The following is a 22,123-nucleotide window of genomic DNA, read 5'->3' on the forward strand; positions in this document are numbered from 1 at the left end:
CCACGGCTCCCTCACACCGACCCTTTCTCCCTGCCTGACAGGTACATACTTATCAAGGACACTCAATAGTTGCTCCTTGAACAAGCTCCACATATCAATTGTGCCCAAGCCTTGAAGCCTACTTTTCCAAGCCACGCATCCTCGGTCGTGCCTCACCACATCATAATTTCCCTGCCCCCAGCTATAACTCTTGCCCTCCATCACTAGAGTAAAAAATTCTGACTTATTAATTTCTCTTTAATAACTGTTAACAGTCCTCTTACTTCTCAAAAATAAATTCAAATGGACTGAATCCCCAATGTCCTTGGGGGAGATTTTGCTACTGCTGTTGGGGAGATTTTAAACTAATGTGGCAGGGGACTGGGAACCAGAAGAGAAAACAAGTAGGCAGTGAGGTGGAGACTGCAGACTGTAAGAATCATGAAGATAGCACTAATAAAGGGAAGAGTAGGCAGAGAGCAGGTGAACACAAAAGAACTGGTGACCTGAAATGCATCTACATTAATGCAAGGAGTATATTGTGTAAAGCAGATGATCTTCGGACTTGGATTGGTGCCTAGGAGTATTACATTATTGCAATCACAGAGACTTGGTTAAAGGAAGGGCATGATGATTGGGAACTGAATGTTGCAGGATATAGACGTTTCAGACAGGACAGGGAGGGAAGTAAAAGAGGGGATGGAGTTGCATTGCTGGTCAGGGGCGATATCACGGCTGTGCTAAAGGAGGACACTATGGCGGTCTTGGGTAGTGAGGCATTATGGGTGGAGCTGAGAAATAAGAAGGGTGCAGTTACATTGTTGGGGCTGTAATACAGACCTCCCAACAGAGAATGTGAGGTAGAAGAACAAATAGGTAAACAGATTATGGAAAGATGTAGAGGCAATAGGGTAGTGGTGATGGGAGATTTTAATTTTCTCAACATTGACTGGGATACACTTTGCGTCAGAGGTCTGAATGGAGTAGAATTTGTACGAAGCATGCGGGAGAGTTTTCTAGAGCAGTATGTTAATCGTCCGATGAGGGAAGGGGCCATATTGGACGTGGTACTGGGGAACGAGCCAGGTGAAGTGGTAGAAGTTGCAGTGGGGGATTTCTTTAGGAACAGTGACCACAATTCTGTAAGTTTTACAATACTCGTAGATAAAGAAGAGAGTGGTCCTAACGGAAGAGTACTAAACTGGGCCAAGGCCAATTATATCAAAATTAGGCAGGAGCTGGGAAATGTGGATTGGACATAGCTATTTGAAGGGAAGTCCACATTTGAGATGTGGGAGGTTTCAAAGATAGGTTAACGGCAGTGCAGGATAGGCATGTCCCGTTGAAGGCAAAGGATAGGAAGGGCAAGATTTGTGCACCGTGAATGACAGGAGAAATTGTACGACTAGCCAAGAGGAAAAGGGAAGCGTACAGCTGAGGACAGAACGGGGTCCTGGAGGAATATCGGAAGAGTAGGACAAGTCTTAAACAAGGAATCAAGCGGGCTAAAAGGGGTAATGAAATAGCTTTAGCTAGCAGAATTAAGGAAAATCCCAAAGCATTTTATCTTTATATAAGGAGCAAGCGGGTAACTAGAGGAAGGATTGGTCCACTAAAAGATAATGAAGGAAGGCTGTGTGACGAACCTGAGAGAATGGGTGAGATTCTGAATGATTACTCTGCATCAGTGTTCACTGAGGAGAGGAACATGATGAATCTTGAGATTTGAGATAAAAGTTTGATTAGTCTGGTTCACATTGGCATGAATGGGGAAGATGTGTTGGGTAGGCTAGAGGTTATTAAGTTGGACAAATCCCCAGGACCGGATGGGATCTATCCCAGGTTGCTGAGGGAGGCAAGAGAGGAAATAGCTGGGGCCCTGACAGATATCTTTGTGGCATCTGTAAATGCAGGTGAGGTGCCAGAGGACTGGAAGGTTGCTCATGTTGTCCCCCTATACAAGAAGGGTAGTAGGGATATTCCGGGTAACTACAGACCAGTGAGCCTGATGTTAGTGGTGGGGAAGTTGCTGGAGAGGGTACTGAGGGATAGGATCTATTTATATTTGGAAAGGAATGAGCTTATTGGTGATGGGCAACATGGTTTTGTGCGGGAGAGATCGTGCCTTACCAACTTTTCCCAAGGCTCTTCCATGTACTATATAATTCGCTTTAAAATTAGACTTGCCTAAATGCATCACCAATGCATTGACAAGAGTTCTTTGAGGAAGTGACCAAGTTGTTAGATGAAGGAAGGGCTGTAGATGTCATATACATGGACTTTAGTAAGGTGTTTGATAAGATTCCCCATTGTAGACTAATGGAAAAAGTGAAGTCACATGGTGTTCTAGCTAGGTGGGTAAAGAACTGGTTGAGCAACGGGAGACAGAGAGTAGTAGTTGAAGGGGGTTTCTTGAAATGGAGAAAGGTGACCAGTGGTGTTCCACAGGGGTCAGTATTGGAGCCACTGTTGTTTGTAATATACATAAATGATCTAGAAGAGGGCACTGTTGGTATGATCAACACGTTTGCAGATGACACAAAGATTGATGGAGTGGCAGAAAGCATAAGGGACTGTCAGAGAATACAGAAGGATATACATAGACTGGAGAGTTGGGCAGAAAAGTGGCAGATAGCTTTCAATCCAGACAAATGTGAGGTGATGCATTTAGGCAAGTCTAATTTTTTCACTAGAAAAAAGGAGATTGGGGGGTGGGGGGCGACCTGATTGAGGTTTACAAAATCATGAAGGATATAGACAGGGTGGATAGAGACAAGCTTTTGCCCAGGGTGAAAGATTCAATAACCAGAGGTCATGCTTTCAAAGTGAGAGGTGGAAATGTTAAGGGGGATACAGGTGGTAAGTACTTCACACAGAGGGTGGTGGGCATTTGGAACATGTTGCCAGCTGAGGTGGTAAAGGCAGGCACGATAGATTAATTTAAGATGTGTCTGGACAGATGCATGAGTAGGTGGGGAGCAGAGGGATACAGATGCTTAGGAATTGACCGAAAGGTTTAGACAGTACATTTGGATAGGCTCAGGCTTGGAGGGCCGAAGGGCCTGTTCCTGGGCTGTAAATTTTCTTTGTTCTGTTCTTTGGATTTGGTTGATTCATTTGGTGTGTCCCTGATCGCAAAATGTACAAACGGAACTCTCTTATCTCAATCATCTGGATAGTCCTCTCCATAAGCCCACAAAATGGTCTTTAGTGATTGATGCCATCTCTCTAGTGCTCCCTGTGATTCCAGATGGTATGCAGTAGATTTGAATTGCTTTATTCCCAAGATATCCATAACCTCCTTGAATAATTTGGATGTGAAGTTTGATCCTTGATCTGACTGGATCTTTATTGGTAGTCCGTATCTAGTTAAAAAAAAATTAAGTAATTCTTCTAAAATCCTTTTTAGTGTAATGTTGCACAATGGGATTGCCTCTGGAAATCTAGTCGACACATCCATTATTGTTAATAAATACTTATTCCCACTTCTTGTTTGAGATAGGGGACCTACACAATCATTCAAGACTCTTATGAAAGATTCCTCAAATGCTGGAATAGGTATTAAAGATACATATTTTATTACTGCCTGTGGTTTTCAGATTAGCTGGCATGTATGACACATCTGTTAAAATTCAGCTACATCCTTGTGTCGTCCAGGCCAGTAAAAATGTCTTTGTATTTTAGTCTGTGTTTTCCTCACTCCTAAATGACCTCCAAGTGGTAGCTCATGCAACACTCACAGCATCTCCTTCCTATATCCTACTGGCAAACAATTTGAAAAATCTCTGCCCATTTCTCATCTGCTTGAGTATGTGATGGCCTTAACTGCCTCATTAAGACATCATTTGTTAAGTAATAACACACATTTTGATATAATTATTTGAAGTTCTCATCTTTCTGCTATAACTCGATCAGCTTAGCAGAGCTAAAATACTTGCATGTTTACCTATTTGCTCCTTTTCTGTCCCACTTATTTGGTCAAAAACATCTCAGATAAAGCTATGCCAGCTTCCTTGTCTGTGCCCCTTGATCATTCTTGCTTCAACTTGTGCCTCTGTGATTTTGTGATCATACAACCAGGAAAAATTCCTGAATAAAGATCCTTCCTTTCTTCAGTTGCCTGCATCTCCACTGGCTTTTCAAATAGAATAGGCAGCACACCTACTGGTGAATCAGCTATATCATTTGTATTCCTGGAGCTTAGAGTTCGTCCAGTACTCCTACCACAAATTCTCCACTGTTCTCTGGACTCTCTAGCCTCACTTTACATAATTGAGCGCTTTTTGACTCACCATGAATTCCTGTTACCAGTACCTTTTCTGACAATAGGAGTACATATCTCTTCATCCTTCCGCATTACAGACTGAGAGGATCTTGTGTCCCTTCTTTACCTGCTACTCCTGGTCTATGTGAATAAACTTTACGCGTGCATTAAGCAGATCTGATACTTCCTCCGTAACCAACCTCTGACCATCTTGTACACTCTGATGCAGTGGTCTAACATCCCTTGTGCTTTTTATTACTAGTCCAACAAAACTCCCAGGCCTGTCTGGTTTTTCTACATCTGGCTTTCTCCTAGCCCACCAACACTGTGATTTTGTGTGGCCCATTTTATTACAATGAAAACACCGGAGCTTTTTAACTTCTGTGTCCCCCTCAAGGGTTTCATTTTTACCCTGTGGTAAGTTCTCTTTATGATCTTCACTGAGATCTACCTTTCCCTATCCACATGAAGATTTTTCTTTACCCCACTTTCTATCCCTCATGGACTGAAAGTGATTCTGGAAGTCAAACCATGTTTTATGGACTAGCTCATAATCCTCAGCTGCTAACCTTGCTGTTTTAACTCTGCTCTTCCACATGAGTTCACACTACTTCAGGCAGTGAATTTTTGAATTCCTCCAAAATAATTACCTCTCTAAGGGCATCATAGGTTTGTTTGATTCTTAAAGCTCTTATCCATCTCTCGAAATTACTCTGATCCTTTCAAACTCAATGTAAGTTTGACCTGGATCTCTCCTTAGATTACTGAAATGTTGTCTATAGGCTTCTGGCACAAGCTCATATGCACTTAAAATGGCTTTTTCACCTCCTCATACTCCCTACATACGTTCTCTGATAGATCTTACTAGCCCTACTGACAAGTTTTGTTTGTATCAACAAAACCCACCTTACCACTGGCCACTGCATTTGTTTAGCCACCTTTTCAAATGAGATGAAAAAGGCTTCCACATCCTTCTCAACAAATTTAGGCAATGCATGAAAATACTTAAGCACTTTCTCACTAGGCTTCTGACTACCAGGGTCTTGCTCCTCCTCACTCTCTTCCTCACTAAGCCTACCCTCAGCCTTTATCTCCAGCCTTTTAAGCTGACTTTCCTTTGTAGGTGTCAGTTTTTGAAGTTCAAAAGCTCTCTTTTTCTCTCTGTTCTGCTGCTCTTTGTTTTCTCTCCTGCTTTTAATCGTAACTCAAATTGTTTCATTTCTGCTGCCCTTTCCATATCTCTCGCCTCCAACTCAAGCTGCTCCATTTGCAATCGAATTCCTGCCATTTCTAGAGATTCTGATGGTTTCTCCAGCAAGTTTAAATGCTGAGCTACTTCTGTAATTTTCTCTCCTTTCCTCACAGAAGCAGGCAGGTCCAATTCCAGCTTGGTCTTATTCACCTTTTGCAAAACTTCCAAAGTCACTGCATCCACATCCAGAAAACTTTTGGCCACTGAAAGAGCCATTACTATCCCAAGCTTTGTCTACCCAACCAAACCGACATCTGAAATAAAGACACTAGCACCTACCACTCGCTGTTTAATATCCCACAAAGTGCCCCCAGACTGTTATGGACTCGGCCAAACCATTCAAAACATTCTTAAGCAGACAGCCCAGACCATAACTTTGCAGTTTGTTTCGGTAAGCATACAGGAAAAGTTACCCAGAGTAAGGCAGCTCGGATGTCTCCCAGGTTTTGAAACAGACAAAAATTTATTCACAGAATCACACAATTGAACACAAAGAACAGAATAAAGAACTCCTACAGAACTCAGATTATCCAAACTAGACTTAATTATACTGTTCCGGATATACACAACAGTCTCAATAAGCAACCCCCACTTAAAGACCAGTTTTAAAAAAAGGAACAGAAGCTTACAAGTTGAAGTTAGAAGGGCAGAAGGAGAGAGAGAGTTTCCAAACAGCTCACTGTTGAACCCCCAACCAGCTCTGAACTGAACTGCTAGAGAGCTGACTGCTCCCCTTTCATTATACAGGTCACTCCTAAATCATGACCACTTTGGCCTGAAGTCTCATCGGTTTACATATAAACAAAAAGGCATCTCAATACCCCCAACACAAAGCATGATAATGAAGATGGCAATGCATACTTTCTATAATGGAGACTGATTACACATTTTCTAGAACAGAGATCCAAGTGGTACACATGTTCTGTAATATAAACTGTGATATTCATGTTCTGAAATTGAGATACTGATGTACACTTCCGTAATGTAGGTTGTGACAGATATGATTGAAACTGAAGATGCTAAAAAAACATGTTCAATATTGAATTATCTGATGCATAGTTCTGTAATGTAACATATAATGTAAACAATTTATAAAACATGAGATCCATATGATGAAGATAAACATGAGCTATGATGAAGAAGGAGATACAATACAGACAATGATATACATGTTTTATAAAGTACCCTGGCATTGAAACTCTCTAAATGTTGCTGGTATCCATTGCCCACTGCACAATCCTGAGTGGGGATCCATTGCGATTAGTCATGTCTTCCACTATTCTTGTTACTTTACTGATGGATTCCAGTTTTTTTAATTAGGGGTTTCAGTACATTCACAATGGCTTCTTTTTCAGCCCAAACACTCCGATCATCAGAATGATTTCAATACATGCTGGAAGAGCACTAAAAGACAACCAGAACCACTATATTATATCACAGTAAACATTCTTCAACGTACAAACATTTTAGACAATCTAGAAAAAAAACATGAGTTATCAATGAGAAGCTTATGTCTCTGTACACTAATGCAGCAATACCAAGTCATGGTTCTGTTGTCAAAGAAGTTCCCTGTACCTTGTGCACCATTGAGTTAGTACAGGGTCGTCAAAAAGGTGTTAGCACACATGTGTACACAGTGCTGATTATTTGGGTAGGCTTCAGCGTTGGTGTCCTCAATGCTGTGATTGATGGATGTGTGTTAGTTCACCTAGATCAAGATCCATGTGCTTAGGTGTACCCAGCAATGTGTCAGGTGTGATCTGGTACAATATAAGAAATATTTCGATATAAAGAGTGCTTTTCATAACTTCAGTACCTCAAAGTGGTTAACAGCTAATGAAATTGATTGAAGGCTAAATATTAGCCAGATGACCAGATCTCCCTTGCTGTTCCCTCAAATTATGCTAAAGGACCTTTTATCTGTAACAGCAGATGGGACCTCAGTTTACCGTATAATCTGAAACACTGCACTCCCTCTCAGAGTGCAAACTTTATTTTGTGCCAAAATGTTGGTAACATTAAGCATGACTGTTGGGCATGGGAGCAAGCTCAGGCGTGGTGAAGAGTGTATAATTCATAATATACTCTCCTTTATTGGAATTTCAATTTCAAAATAGAGACAGATGAGTGTTGGTTACTTCAGAGAAGAGTTTGCTTTAACAAAAAAAAATCTGAGTCTTTCTGGAACAGTGACTAAATTCAGCTCCGTATGTGGGCAGAAGAGTACAGGGATGGAGAAAGGAAGATCAGTGTGTGTTACAAAGGACGTAGAACTAGGAGTAGGCTATTCAGCCCTTCTAGCTTTCTCTGCTGTGTTGTACAAAGAACAAAGAACAGAGAAAGTTTACAGCCCAGGAACAGGTCCTTCGACCCTCCAAGCCTGAGCCAATCCAAATCCACTGTCTAAATCTGTCGCCCAATTCCTAAGCATCTGTATCCCTCTGCTCCCCAGCGACTCATGCATCTGTCCAAACGCATCTTAAATGAATCTATCATGCCTGCCTCTACTACCTCTGCTGGCAACGCGTTCCAGGCACTTAGTCACCTGAGGTGGGAATTGAATCCGGTTCTCTGGAGCTGTGAGACAGCAGTACTAACCACTGTACCACCGTGCCACCCATTAATTATTGAATCCCTCACCCTGTCTATACCCTTTATAATTTTGTAGACCTCAATCAGGTCCCCCCTCAATCTCCTTTTTTCTAACGAAAACAATCCTAACCTACTCAACCTTTCTTCATAGCTAGCACCTTCCATACCAGGCAACATCCTTGTAAGCCTTCTCTGCACCCTCTCCAAAGCGTTCATATCCTTTTGGTAATGTGACGACCAGAACTGTACAAAGTATTCTAAATGCAGCCAAACCAATGTCTTGTACAATTTTAACATGACCTGCAGCTCTGATACTTAATATCCCGTCTGATGAAGGCAAGCATGCAATGTGCCTTCTTGACCACTCTATCCACCTGTGCAGCAACCATCAGGGTACAATGGACCTGAACTCCCAGATCTCTCTGCCCATCAACTTTTCCCAAGGTTCTTCTGTGTACCATATAATTCGCTTTAGAATTAGACTTCCCAAAATGTATCACCTCACATTTGCCTGGATTGAACTCCATCTACCACTTCTCCGCCCAGCACTTCAGTCTATCTATATTCTCCTGCATTCTTTGACAGTCCCTTATGCTTTCTGCTACTCCAACAGTCTTTGTGTCATGTGCAAACTTGCTGATCATACCAACAATGCCCTCTTCCAGATCATTTATGTACATTACAAACAACAGTGGCCCCGATACGGATCCCTGTGGAACACCACTCCTTTTCTCCATTTTGAGAAACTCCCTTCACCTACTACTCTCTGTCTCCTGTTGCTCAACCAGTTTTTTATCCACCTAGTTTGTCTTTGTAGTTTTTGATCTGGAGAGGAAAGCTGCTGATAATTCTGCCATCAAACCATATTCTGTGTGAATGAAAGAAGAGGCATTATTATGAATGGTTCTGTGTCAATACCTGGGTCTATTTTGAGCTTGTGCCCTGATGGTTGATGTGTCAATATCTGATCTATCTATATGGGTACTCATGAGTAGCTGCTTTTAGATTTATCATGATTGGACCTTTGGACTGGTGGTGAGCCTACAGCAGCCTAGGTGAGTCCGATATGTATTCATTTTTAATTTTTATCTCTGACCTGGTAATGATTCCAATTATATTTATTGCCAAATACATAATCCATCTTGCAGACAATTAATACAGGACAGAAATTAAATGAAAATGAATCAGTGATACCTGCAGAAGCTAAAGATATACCAGTAGGTCCAACACTCCCATTTCTCAAAGACAAAGAAGGAAAGACAGATGCAAGCACTGCAATGTGCTGCAACAGCTGAACCACAACTCAGGAAAAAAATTAATACAGAGACTGTAGCAGACAGAACCAATACAGACAGACACAGAGCAGTCTTACTTTCATTCTAATCCACTTCCTAAATGTGTGGAGACATTATTGCACAAATGCATCTTCATTCTTCTGAATGATAATCATTCCTCATATCCTATCCTTCAAAGAAAACTCTACCAAATGGTTGTTGTAATGATACTGCTGCACATTCTGCCTTATCCTTTTCACACTTTATCTCTACAACCTTAGACTTTCGAATCTATAATTCACATGGTGGTGTGGAGAAAAGCAGTTAATGCCTTTTTGGCTCTTTAAATGCATTACCTTCTGGTAATGCAGAGTGAAGGAAGCAAGGACACCATGGCAAGAACCATTGCATTCCACATAGAAGTTGTGAAGGCAACACTATCTTTTTAAGTTTTGAAAATTCCAAGACTGAAGGAGGAGGGATAAACTTACACGACACAAAAGCAAGTCTTAACAAATTCAGTCAGATGACAAAAGTGATGAAGAAAGATTTGGTCTTAGAAGATCTTGAAGTAGAAACGGTATTCTAGAAATTAGGACTAACAAATGTCACAAAACAACTGAGAGTAATTTCTGTTTTCTCCCCAAATCCCTTGATGTCATCAAAATCAAACAATTTATCTTTTTCTTCAAACATATTCAGTGATTGGCCTCCCTAGCCTTTTGTAGTAGAAATTCACAATTTCAGTCTTAAATGGTCTACCCTGTATCTTGAGACTAATTCCCTTATTCTAGACTCTCCTTACCAAGGGGAACATCCACCCTGCATCTAGTTAATCTAGTCCTGTTTGAAACATAAGGTTCTATCAGATCCCTCTCACCTCTCCATACTGTCAAATCAATATCTTTATTGCAAAGTCCTGCCAATCCCAGTATCAGCCTAGTGAACATTCACTCTAGGCAAGTATATCTTTTCTTAGGTAGGGAGAGCAAAACTGCACACAATACTCAAGCCTTACAGTAAGACATCCCTACATTTATGAACTTAAATCCTCTGCAATGAAGGCCAACATATAATTTGTCTTTTTAATTGGTTCTTGTACCCACCAGACTATTTTCATTGACTGGTGTACAAGAATACCCAGATCCCTTTGTACATCCATATTTCCTAATAAACCATCATTTAAATCATACTCAGACTTTCTCTTTTTCACAATGGACTTCACATTTAGCCATACTTTATTTCATCTGCCATGTGTTTGTTCAACTGGCCTAAAATACCTTGAAGACACCTAGAATTCTCAAAATTCACAGACCCACATAGTTTTGTATCATCAGCAGTACTGAAAATGTTGCATTTGGTTCCCTCATTGAGATCATTTACATGTATCATGAATAACTGTCCGCCATTTGTTTGCTTCAATTCTTGTTTCTTGTTTATCAAGCAATTCTTGAGACATGGCAGTATGTAACCCTAATGCCATATGCTTCAAATTTGCCCACTAACCTGTTATGATGGACCTTTACAAAAAAGGCCTCAAATTAAAAATATAGTTACATGTGGAGTTCAAAACCATCTGACCTGGCCAAGGTGCTAAGTTTCGAGTTACTGCATTAAAGAAGAACAGATACAAACCTTGCTAAAGTATTATTGATACTGGGAATCGGGAAGAAGAAAAAGAAAAGGTGGGGGGGGTGGGGAAACTGAGTTCAGAGTTTAACTGACTTGAGACCCCTTTAAGAAAGGTGACAAGACCCACTGTAGGATTCTCAACAGCATTCCCAGGCTTTATGAATTTCACCAGGGCATTTCAAAAGTGTGGACTAGTGCAGGTCATGGGGTGACACCCTGACCTGGCCAATTAAACTGCAGCAATCGGAATTGTGTATTTATGCACAACTTTTATAGTTTCAGATCAGGTTTTTAAAAGGTCATGATTCAGCGCACAACAGAGATATCATAAGTGCACAGACTATGTCTTTTGAAAAGAAGGTTCGAACTTCCTCCTTATCTCAGTATAACACCCCTTCAGCTTCCATGCCCATTGATTCACTATGTACCACAGATATCATCAAATCCTAAGTTTGTTGTACATGTAATCAAATGCTTCAAAAAAAAGGAATATTTTATAACTTCACTATCTTATAAAAAACTTTTTTTTTTAAAAACCTCCAATCACGACAGACCAATAAAGCTTTCAATCATTCTTGATCTTTTAAAGCTTTCACAACTGATGCCACCAGGCAAATGAAATGACTTTAATGTTTGCAAATAAACATTGTGAATTTGATAAAGATCAAAAAATTGAAGCCCACAATCTATCTGTGGGTCAGGCATTTCAAGATAGTAATGGTTGCCCAAGCTCTTTGCTGAGGGTCGAGGAGTGGCAGATAGAGTTTTAATTTAGATAACTGCGAGGTGTTGCATTTTGGTAAGACAAATTAAGGGAGGGACAATACACAGTTAATGGTAGGGCTCTGGGGAGTATTGTCTAACAGAGAAACCTAGGGGTTCAGGTACATGGTTCCTTGAAAGTGGCATCACAGGTAGACAGGGCGATGAAGAAGGCATTTTGTATGTGTGCCTTTATTGTTCAGAGCATTGAGTATAGGGATGTTGTAGCTGTATAGGATGTTGATGGGACCACTTTTGCAGTACTGTGTACAGTTCTATCGCCCTGTTTTAGGAATGACATTGTTAAGTTAGAGAGGGTGCAGGAAAGATTTATATGGATGGGCAGGATGGTGGCTCAGTGGTTAGCACTTCTGCCTCTCTGTGCCATGGTTCCAGGTTCAATTCCAGCTTTGGGTGACTGTCTTTGTGGAGTTTGTACATTCTCTTCGAATCTGTGTGGGTTTCTGCTGGGTACTCCACTTTCTTCCCACAGTTCAAACACATGCAGGTTAGGTGGATTTGCCATGCTAAATTGCCCTGTAGAGACCACAGATGTGCAAGCTAGGTATGTTAGCCATGGCAAATATGGGCTTACAGGGGGAATGGGTCTGATGAAATGCTCTTCAGAGGGCTCGTGTAGAGTTGATAGGCCTCATGGTTACTATTTGCACTGTAGGGATTCTATATGTAGCCGGGACTGGGGTGTTTTAAGATATAGGGAGAAGCTGGATAGGCTGGGACCTATTTTCCCTGAGAGGTGGAGTTATAGAGGTTTATAAAATCATCAGGGGCTAGATAAGTTGAATAGCAAAGTTCTTATTCTTATGGTAGGGAAGTTCAAAACTAGAGAGCATAGCTTTAAGGTGAGTCGGAAAGATTTTAAAATGACCCAAGGGGCAACTTCTTCTTACAGAGGGTGGTGTGCATATGGAATGAACCGCCAGAAGTAGTTGTAAATGCAGGTACAGTTACAACATTTAAAAGACATTTCAACAGGGACACGATTAGGAAAGATTCTGAAGGATATGGGCCAAATGCAGGCAAATAGGACTAGTTTAGTTTGGGAAACATGATCTGCATGGATACGCTTGGCCGAAGTTAACTTGGTCCATATTGTATGACTCTTTTTTAGATTAGATTACTTACAGTGTGGAAACAGGCCTTCGGCCCAACAAGTCCACACCGACCCGCCGAAGCGTAACCCACCCAGACCCATTCTCCTACATTTACCTCTTCACCTAACACTACGGGCAATTTAGCATGGCCAATTCACCTAACCTGCATATTTTTGGATTGTGGGAGGAAACCGGAGCACCCGGAAGAAACCCACGCAGACACGGGGAGAATGTGCAAACTCCACACAGAGAGTCGCCTGAGGCGGGAATCGAACCCGAGTCTCTGGCGCTGTGAAGCAGCAGTGCTAACCACTGTGCTACCGTGCCGCCGACTCGACAGTGTGGTGCTGGAAAAGCACAGCCGGTCAGGCAGCATCTGAAGAGCAGGTGAATTGACGCTTCAGCATATGCACTTCATCAGGCTTGTGGGCCAGGGGTGCTGAGAGATAAGTGGGAAGGGATGGGGCTGAGAAGGTAGATGAAGGTGGGGGAGAAGGTGATAGGTCAGAGAGGAGAGTGGAGCAAATAGATAGGAAAGGCGACGGAAAGGTCAAGACGGAGGTGCCGAGTTTGAGGCTTGGGACGAGGATAATGTGGGGGGAGGGGAACTGAGGAAACTGGTGAAATCCACATTAATCCTATGTGGTTGCAGGGTCCCAAGGCGGAAGATGGGGCATTCTTCCTCCACGCGTCAGGTGGTTAGGGTTTGTCGATGGAAGAGGCCCAGGACCTGCATGTCCTTGCTGGAGTGGGAGGGGGAGTTGAAGTGTTCAGCCACGGCGCAGTGGGGTTTGTTGGTGCGGGTGTCCCAGAGATGTTCCCTGAAATGATCCACAAGCTGGTGTCCAGTCTCCCCAATATGAAGGAGACCACATGGGGTATAATGATACGGTAGATGACATTGGTGGAAGTGCAGGTAAATCCAACAGAAATTTGGAAGGATCCTTTGGGGCCTTGGAAGGAGGTGAGGAAGTGGAGGTGTAGGCACAGGTTTTGCATTGATATTTAGTCTTGAAGACTGTAAAGTGCCCAAGGAGATAATGATGAGGTGTTATTCCTCCAGCTTGCATTTCATTGGAGTATTACAACAGGCTGAAACTGAAATGTTGGCATATGGTGTGTTGAAGTGCCAGGCTACTGGAAGCTCGGGGTCATTTTTACACAGAAGTGTTCCACAAAGCAGTTGCCCAGTCTGTGTTTGGCTCCCCAATGCAGAGGAGACCACATTGTGAACGGTGGATACTGTAGGATAGATTGAATGAATTGCAGGTAAATCACTACTTCATCTGGACAATGTGTTTTGGGCCTTGGAAAGTGAGTGAGGGAGGTAAATGGGCAGGTGTTGTACCTTCTGTTTGAATGCATGGGTAGGTGCCATGGGGGAGCAAGGTGGTATTGGGAATGGAAGAGGAGTGGACCAGGGTGTCCCAAAGTAATGATCCCTATGGAATGCTGTGAAATATGTGTCTCATCTTGACATGTCACCAGAGATGGTCAAAATGGTGGCTCAAATATCCTTTGGATGGGAAGGCTCATGGAGTGGAAAGTGAGGACAAGGGAAACATATCATTGTTGTCGCGTGGAAGGGAAGAGAAAGCACGAGGTCAGAAGTGTGAGAAATGGATCAGACATAGCTGAGGGGCCTGTCGATCATGGTAGCAAGGAATCCTCAGTTCAGGAAGAAGATGGATATTTCTGAGGCCACAACCTGTGGAAGGTGGCATCACCAAAACAGATGTGACAGAGATAGAGGAACTGGGAGAATGGAACTGAGTTCTTAAAGAATGCAGACTACGAGGACTGTGGCAGTCAGTAAGTTTTAACGGATCCCCAGAAATGGAAACAGAGCTGTTGAGGAAGGGAAAGGGAGGAGTCAGAGATGGATTACGTGAAGGTGAGGAAATGATGGAAATAGGAAGTAAAATTTATAAATTTTTCCAATTCCAAATGAGAGAGGAAGCAGCACTCTGCAAATTTAGGATGTCATCAATGTACCAGAGAAAGAGATCTGGGGAGGGACCTGAGTAGAACTCGAACAAGGAGTAACCCAAGTACCTTACAAAGAGAGAGTCATAAGTAGGGTCCATGTGGATAAATACATTGATTGTTGATCTGAACAAAATGTGAGAGAAATTAAAGGAGAAATTGTTGAAAGTGAGGACAAACTCAGGCAGACGTGGAAGTGGTTGGTGAATGAGAAAGGGGGAAGGAGCCTAGTTGTATTATCACTAGATTGTTAATCAGGAACTTGGCTAATGTTCTGGGGCAGCACAGTGACTAGCACTGCTGCCTCACAGCACCAGGGACCCAGGTTCAATTCCAGCCTCGAGTGCATGTCCGTGTGGAGTTTGCACATTCTCCCCATGTTTGCAGGGCTTCCTCTGGTTTGCATGGGTGCTCCGGTCTCCTCCCACAATCCAAAGATGTGCAGGTTAGGTGAATTGGCCATGCTAAATTGCCCATAATGTTCAGAGATGTGTAGGTTTGATGCATTAGTTAGGAGAATAGGGGAGGAGAATGGGTCTGGATGGGCGACTCTTCAGAGGGGTTGGTATGGACCAGTTGGTCAGAAGAGCCTGTTTCCACAGTATAGCGATTCTATGGTTCAGGTTGTCTCTCAAGGAAGAAGCAGTGAGCTTCAAGATCATACTCTTGGGGGGGGAGGGGGAGAGGAGATGAAATGTTTAGAGGGTTTTCACTTCAATAAAAAGGAGGTAGCTGGTGCTCGGAAACTGGAAACTTTGAAACTGACATAAAGCTTCAGAAAAATTGTGGGAAGTGGGAAGGGACTGGACGAGGCAAGAAAAAAGTCAAATCAAGGTAGGAAGAAATAAGTTCCTGGGGCAGGACCAATCAGAAACATTGCTTCTGCTTGGACAGTCCTGTTTGTGAATTTTGGGAAGAAGGTTGAAAGGGGCTGTAAGCGACTATGAGCTATGAGGTTGTGACTGGGGGAGATCCAGACGAGATGAGGTTAGTGATAGTCATGGAAACAACAACCTGATGTTGGTGGGTGGGTCATGGTGTCCCACTTTCCTCATCCTCTGCAAGGCAATAGGCAGTACACCAGACAACAGCACCATCCTTGTTGCAGGCAGGTTTGATTACAAAGTCAACATTTTTCAATGAACAGGTCGAGAGCAGGTCAGAGGTCAAAGCAACATCAACAAATAATAGGGATGGCCCTCATTGTCTTTCCCAACATTTCCAGGTCAGTTAACTGCACAAAAACAGATTAACAGGTCACTTATGTTATTGCTTTGAGAATTTGCCATGGCTGTTACTTGTAATTTTGTCCATCTTTGAATAATCAGACATTTTGCAAATTTTTCTGTCATATTTCGTCCACAACTCTTAATCAACACTCCCCTTTAACTCTTTAATTCAATCAAATATTCTGTGCACCATTTCTATTTTTGAGTTCTATAACTGCGTCTTTGATTATTACTACTTCCTCTATCCTAAATAATTTCAAACCTGGATAGTTGAATTCCATGTCCTTCATTAGGTCAATGTTGAACTTCAATTTTGTAAATGCTAGCTTATACCTCTCGTTTGCTAGCTAATACAATATTGGCTATATTTATATCCATTTGCCTGTTCAATAATTCTCTGTGTATAAATGCTGCCTTCAGTTTGTTCTTTTATTTTCCCTACACTTCTTGGTTTTGCCTGATTTCTGCTGTCAAGGGATTGCAGATCTTGTCAGACAATGGATCCACACTGAACCTTCCAGTGAAAACCCATCAAACCATATGCCAATCAAACACTGGCGTGTCAAAAGTCCTGCAGATAACTGCCGACCAGAGGCACCATAGAGTAGGGCATGGCTACTGGGCTAAGAGCACCTTTGGACCCCCAGAATCCCTCTTGTCTTAATTCCAGGCTCTCAATCAGGCAATGATCAAAATTAAGAAACCTCCCTCAAGGTGACAAACTGTCTAAACAGTAGTAGAAACTGTGCACACAACATGAGAACAGGCCTCTTTACCACTGGATTAATCCTAATTGCTCTGGAGAAACCTCCAAACTCATCTTCTTTAGCAGCAGAAGTTTCCAAGGTCACGCTTTAATTCCTCAGGGAAGTACTCACAACACTTGAAAACACATTGTCAATTTTTGATTGATGGACTGTTGTGTGCTTGTTCATAGGGTGTTTTGGAGGCTGACCAGACCTGTACTATAGAACATAGAACAATACAGCACAGAACAGGCCCTTCGGCCCACGATATTGTGCCGAACATTTGTCCTAGCTTAAGCACCCATCCATGTACCTATCCAATTGCCGCTTAAAGGTCACCAAAGATTCTGACTCTACCACTCCCACAGGCAGCGCATTCCATGCCCCCACCACTCTCTGGGTAAAGAACCCACCCCTGACATCTCCCCTATACCTTCCACCCTTCACCTTAAATTTATGTCCCCTTGTAACACTCTGTTGTACTATCTGGTCAGCTACCTCATTTGTTTGTATTACTAAACTTCAAAAGCTGTCCAGTCATTCTACTTTTTTTCTTTTCAGCATTACCAGAATATTCAATATATAAGTTGTGTGTGTTATCAAAATTTAAAGAGGGTGCAATCTATTGACAGTTTGTAAGAAACACCTCACGTAGAACAGGCTGTAATGAAATGCTGGTCAAGAGAACAAGAACTTAGCAACTTTGTTCTTTCAGTGGATCTTGATGACCCTTCCCATTGTGGGATTGGAAGAGTGTCTCGTATCTCACTGACACCCACACAGGGAGGCAGAAGGGTTCTCACTTGGCGCACACACTGGAAGGTTTGATTCTTAGTGACATTCCTAAACTGGGGTGGGGAAGAGTGTGAGAAGACAGGAGAAAGAGACAAGGGTCTCACTGATACCCTCATGTCTCACAGGCACTTCTGACACCTCTGCACTGAGTAAAGACACTCACTGACTATTCTGCAACATGAGCAGTGAACACACAATTCACAAACAGCAATGTGCAATGGGGAAAGGTCTAAGGCCACGTTGCACTGAGGGGGTTGGAAACACTGTGGAACTAGCATGGAATTAATATTACAAATACTAAAGTTATTGAATTACTTGAATACATTGTATTGTACAAAGAAAAGTTAAGTTCAATAGAATTTCCTGTAATATTTAATTTCAAATGTTTGTCCTCAAGTCATACAGCATGGAAACAGAACCTTCAGTGCAATTCATCAATGCTGACCAAGTTTCCCAAACTAAACTATTTTATTTGCTTGTTTTTGGCTCATATCCCTCTTTACCTTCCCTCCTCATGTACCTGTCCAAATGTTGTAACTGTACCAGCATCTACCACTTCCTCTGGCAGGTCATTCCATATATGAACCATCCTCTAAGTGATAAAGTGGCCCCTCAGGTCCCAATTAATTTTTTCTCTCTCATCTGGGGCAGGTACGGTGGCCCAGTGATTAGCACTGCTGCCTCACAGCGCCAGGGACCCAGATTCAATTCCAGCCTTGGGCAACTGTCTGTGTGGAGTTTACACATTCTCCCAGTGTCTGGAAGTGTCCTCCCACAGTCCAAAGATGTGCAGGCCAGGTGAATTGGCCATTTTAAATTGCCCATAGTTTTAGGGATATATATGGGGAATGGGTCTGGGTGGGTTACTCTTTGGAGCGTTGGTGTGGACTTGTTGGGCTGAAGGGCCTGTTTCCACACTGTAAGGAATCTAATCTTAAGAAGATGCCCCCAACCTTTGAACTCCCCCACCCTCCAGAAAAGACCTTTGCCATTCACCTTATGCCCTACATGATTTTATAAACCTCTTTTAGGTCACTTCTCAACCTTGTACGCTCCAGTGAGAAAAGTCCCAGCCTATCCATTCTCCCCTAATATCTCAAACCCTCCCTGCAACATCCTGGAAAATCTTTTCTGAACATTCTCCAATTTAATAATATCTTTTCTATAGCAGGGAAACCAGAACTATACATAGTACTTCACAAGTGGCCTTACCAATGTCCTGTACAACTTCAACACAGTGTTCCAACTCCTATATTCAATGATCTCAGCAACTAAGGCTAAATACTAAATGTCTTCTTAACCACCCTGTCTTCTTGTGAAGTAACTTTCAAAGAACTATATACCTGAATCTCTAGGTCTCTCTGTTCTACAGTACTACCTCTACATTAAACTGTAAAAGTCATGTCCTTGTTCACTTTACCAAAGTGCAATATCTCACATTTGTCAAAATTAATCTCCATCTGCCACTCCTCAGCCCATTGGCCCAATTAATCAAGATCACTTTGTAATCTTAGATACTTTCAACTATAACACTGATTTTGGTGTCATCCACAAACTAACTTAATAATTTTTCCTCCTAAATTCTCACCCAAATGATTTATATAAATGACAAACAACAGTGGATCCAGCAGCCATCCCTGCAGAACACTGCTGGTCACAGTTCTCCTTAGAAAATAGGCGACAGGTTTAGACAGAGGATCTGGATCGCCGTAGGCTTGGAGGGCCTTAGGGCCTGTTCCTTTGCTATCATTTTGTATTGTGCTGTACCCTTTGACCACACTATACACAACTCCACTGATCTTTGTGTCACCTGCAAATTTATTAACACATCCATCTGCATTTTGATTTATAAATAGCAGAGGCATCAGTACGGATGCGTCTAGGACACCACTAATCACAGACCTACAGCCAGAAAAACACCCTTCCACTATTGCCCCCGTCTTCTACCGGCAAGCCAATTCTGAATCTAAGTGGCCAAATCACTATGGATCCCGCATCTTAATCTTCTGGAGGAGCCTTCCATGAGAGACCCTGTTGAAAGCCTTACTAAAATCCATGTAAGATATTCACTCCTCTACCTGTCATCTCCTTGAAATATTCAATTACGTTGGTCAGACATTACCTGCCCCACACAAAGCCATGCTGATTGCCCCTAGTCAAGCCATGCTTTTCCAGTTGTGCATAAATTCCATTCCTAAGAATTCCCTCTAATAGCTTCTCAACCACAAATGAGAGACTCACTGATGTTTAGATTACTAGATTACCCTACTTCCCTTCCTGAACAGAAGAACAACATTAGCAACTCGCCAGTCCTCCAAAACCTCTCCAATTGCAAGCAAGGATAAAAAGATCTTGGTCAAGGTGTCAATAATCTTGCCTCTCTCAACAATTGGAGGTAGATCCTGTTGGGGCCTTGGAACTTATTGACCTATTCAAGAGATCCAACACCATTTCTTTCCTGATCTCAAAAACAGAATAACTGCAGCCAGGTATTCACCTAAGCCCGCATTTAGACCAACCAGCAGCACTTCCATCACAATAGCAATCCCTCTCAAAATATTTTGTCAGTAATTTCTAATTAACTGATAACTTAAATTACAATGCAATCTTTACAAACAGGTAGCTTCTAGGCTACAACAAATTTTCTAACAAATTTTATGGGATGTTACTGTATTGGAACAAACATAGATTCCTTGACATGTTCTTCCCTGATCTGCTGTTCAGTTGTGGTTGTTATGGACCCAGCCAGAACCCCTCCCCAAAATATTTTAAGAAGGTAGACTAGACCCTAACGTTTTCTTATTTTAAAGGAAGATGCAATCTGAATGCCCCAGATGTGATGCAACTAGTAAAACGGCTCAGCTTTAAGCAAAACAGAATTTATTTAAACATTATAGTTGAAACAAAAGAAAGAATTTAGGATAACAACCATTGGAAAACTTAACCGATCTTTGTATTTATGGGATGTTACTGTATTGGAACAAACATAGATTCTTACAGGCTGGAAAGAACAACATCCAGAGAAAAATTTCAAACAAAGTCAGAGGGATTCTTTACTGAAGCTTGCAACTCTCCTGGAATCACAAACTAGAAAAAAACCTGAACTGTGGGAACTGGCCATTCCACTTCCATTGTTAAATTAGACTTTTTAGCACTTCTCCTTTTACAATACCTCTCCAAAAAAACAAAAATAACATTTTTAAAGGGACAGTATTGTCATATAATGAATGAGCCAACTTCTCTCTGCACGTTCCTCAGTGATGTCTCTCTGCTCTTTTCTGTTGGAGGGTGACTGTCAAGCTGCTTCTGAATCCCCTATGATCTAACTTTACTAATCAGTCTACCAGGCAGAACCTTGTCAAAGGCTTTGCGAAAGTTCACATCGACAATATGTACCACTCTACCTTCATCAATCATTTTGGTTACATTCTTAAAAATTCAATCAATTTGGGCTTTAGAGTTGTCCCTCCAGGAATCCATTATTTCATCTGTGATATATCACCTTCACGTGTCTCTCGCTACCTGTATCAGTGCATTTTTCCTTTGGGACTTTATTCATTATTAAAATACCCTCTTTCCCTTCACAGAGTAGGCACATTTACTGCAGGCGAAAGTGAGTACTGCAGATACTGGAAATTAGAGTCACGAGTGTGGTGCTGGAAAAGAACAGCAGGTCAGGCAGCATCCGTTTGGACATTCCTGATGAAAGGCTTTTGCCCGAAACGTCGATTTTCCTGCTTCTCGGATGCTGCCTAACCTGCTGTGCTTTTCCAGCACCACACTCTCAACATAAATCAGAATATCCCTTATTGACAGATATCAGCAGTATTGCAGTTGTGCTGAGACACCAATGACTGGAACGTGCTGTGTGGCAGAAAGTTGAATCTTATCACTTTTTGCAATTTTCTATTTAAAATGTTTGCAATGTACTTTCACAAATGCTGAGTACAGTTTTGGGGAAAAAGTTTCAGAAACTGGTATGTTGTGAGGAATAGAGGCCGCTAACTGTAATGTAACTGATTTAGACTGGCTAAATTTCTAGTGAAAATGGTTCGCATACACAATGAACATGGTATATGACCTACCTGCAGAAAGCAAATATCCACCAGTATGTACTGCACGGCCATTGTTCAAAGAGGAAGAAGAGAAGAGTTACTGAGGCACTGGCATGTGTTCCAATAGCTGACAGATAATTAATAGGAAAGAGCCGAAGACTGCTCAGGTACAGTAACAGCCTGACTTCCCAAAAGTACCATTAGCCAAATTCATTACGTCCAATAAGACAACTATTGCTAGAGAAAAGTATTAGCTAATTTGATACAGTTCAGAGCTAAAAATACCTCTGTACTTCACAGGTTGTATCCAAGGATATGAAAGGAAGTTGGTACAGAGATAGGAGATATGCTGATATTAATCTTTCAAGAATCCTTGAATTCTGGAAAAGTCCTAAAGGAAGGGAAAACTGTCAATGTGACAACCTAATTCAGAACGGGGAAG

The 22,123-nt window shown here is 42.0% G+C and overlaps 1 protein-coding gene across 4 annotated transcripts in view; it reads right to left on the minus strand.

The window, feature by feature from the left end:
- Positions 1 to 5,728: 5,728 nt before the first annotated feature.
- The window catches only part of tmem107l (transmembrane protein 107 like), a 35,866-nt gene continuing 19,471 nt past the window's right edge, over positions 5,729 to 22,123 (minus strand). The window contains exons 5-6 of one of the 4 annotated variants that reach the window (XM_043676966.1): positions 9,282 to 9,378; positions 5,729 to 6,899 (exon numbers count right to left, since the gene is read on the minus strand). In XM_043676966.1, the coding sequence (XP_043532901.1) occupies positions 6,830 to 6,899; positions 9,282 to 9,378 (167 nt within the window). In that variant the 3' untranslated portion in view covers positions 5,729 to 6,829. Of the gene's footprint in view, positions 6,900 to 9,281; positions 9,379 to 21,711; positions 21,809 to 22,123 lie in introns of all 4 variants that reach the window. The other 3 variants (XM_043676969.1, XM_043676968.1, XM_043676965.1) reach the window with 3 other exon arrangements.

Source organism: Chiloscyllium plagiosum, chromosome 35 (assembly GCF_004010195.1).
Source record: "Chiloscyllium plagiosum isolate BGI_BamShark_2017 chromosome 35, ASM401019v2, whole genome shotgun sequence".
NCBI lineage: Eukaryota > Metazoa > Chordata > Chondrichthyes > Orectolobiformes > Hemiscylliidae > Chiloscyllium > Chiloscyllium plagiosum.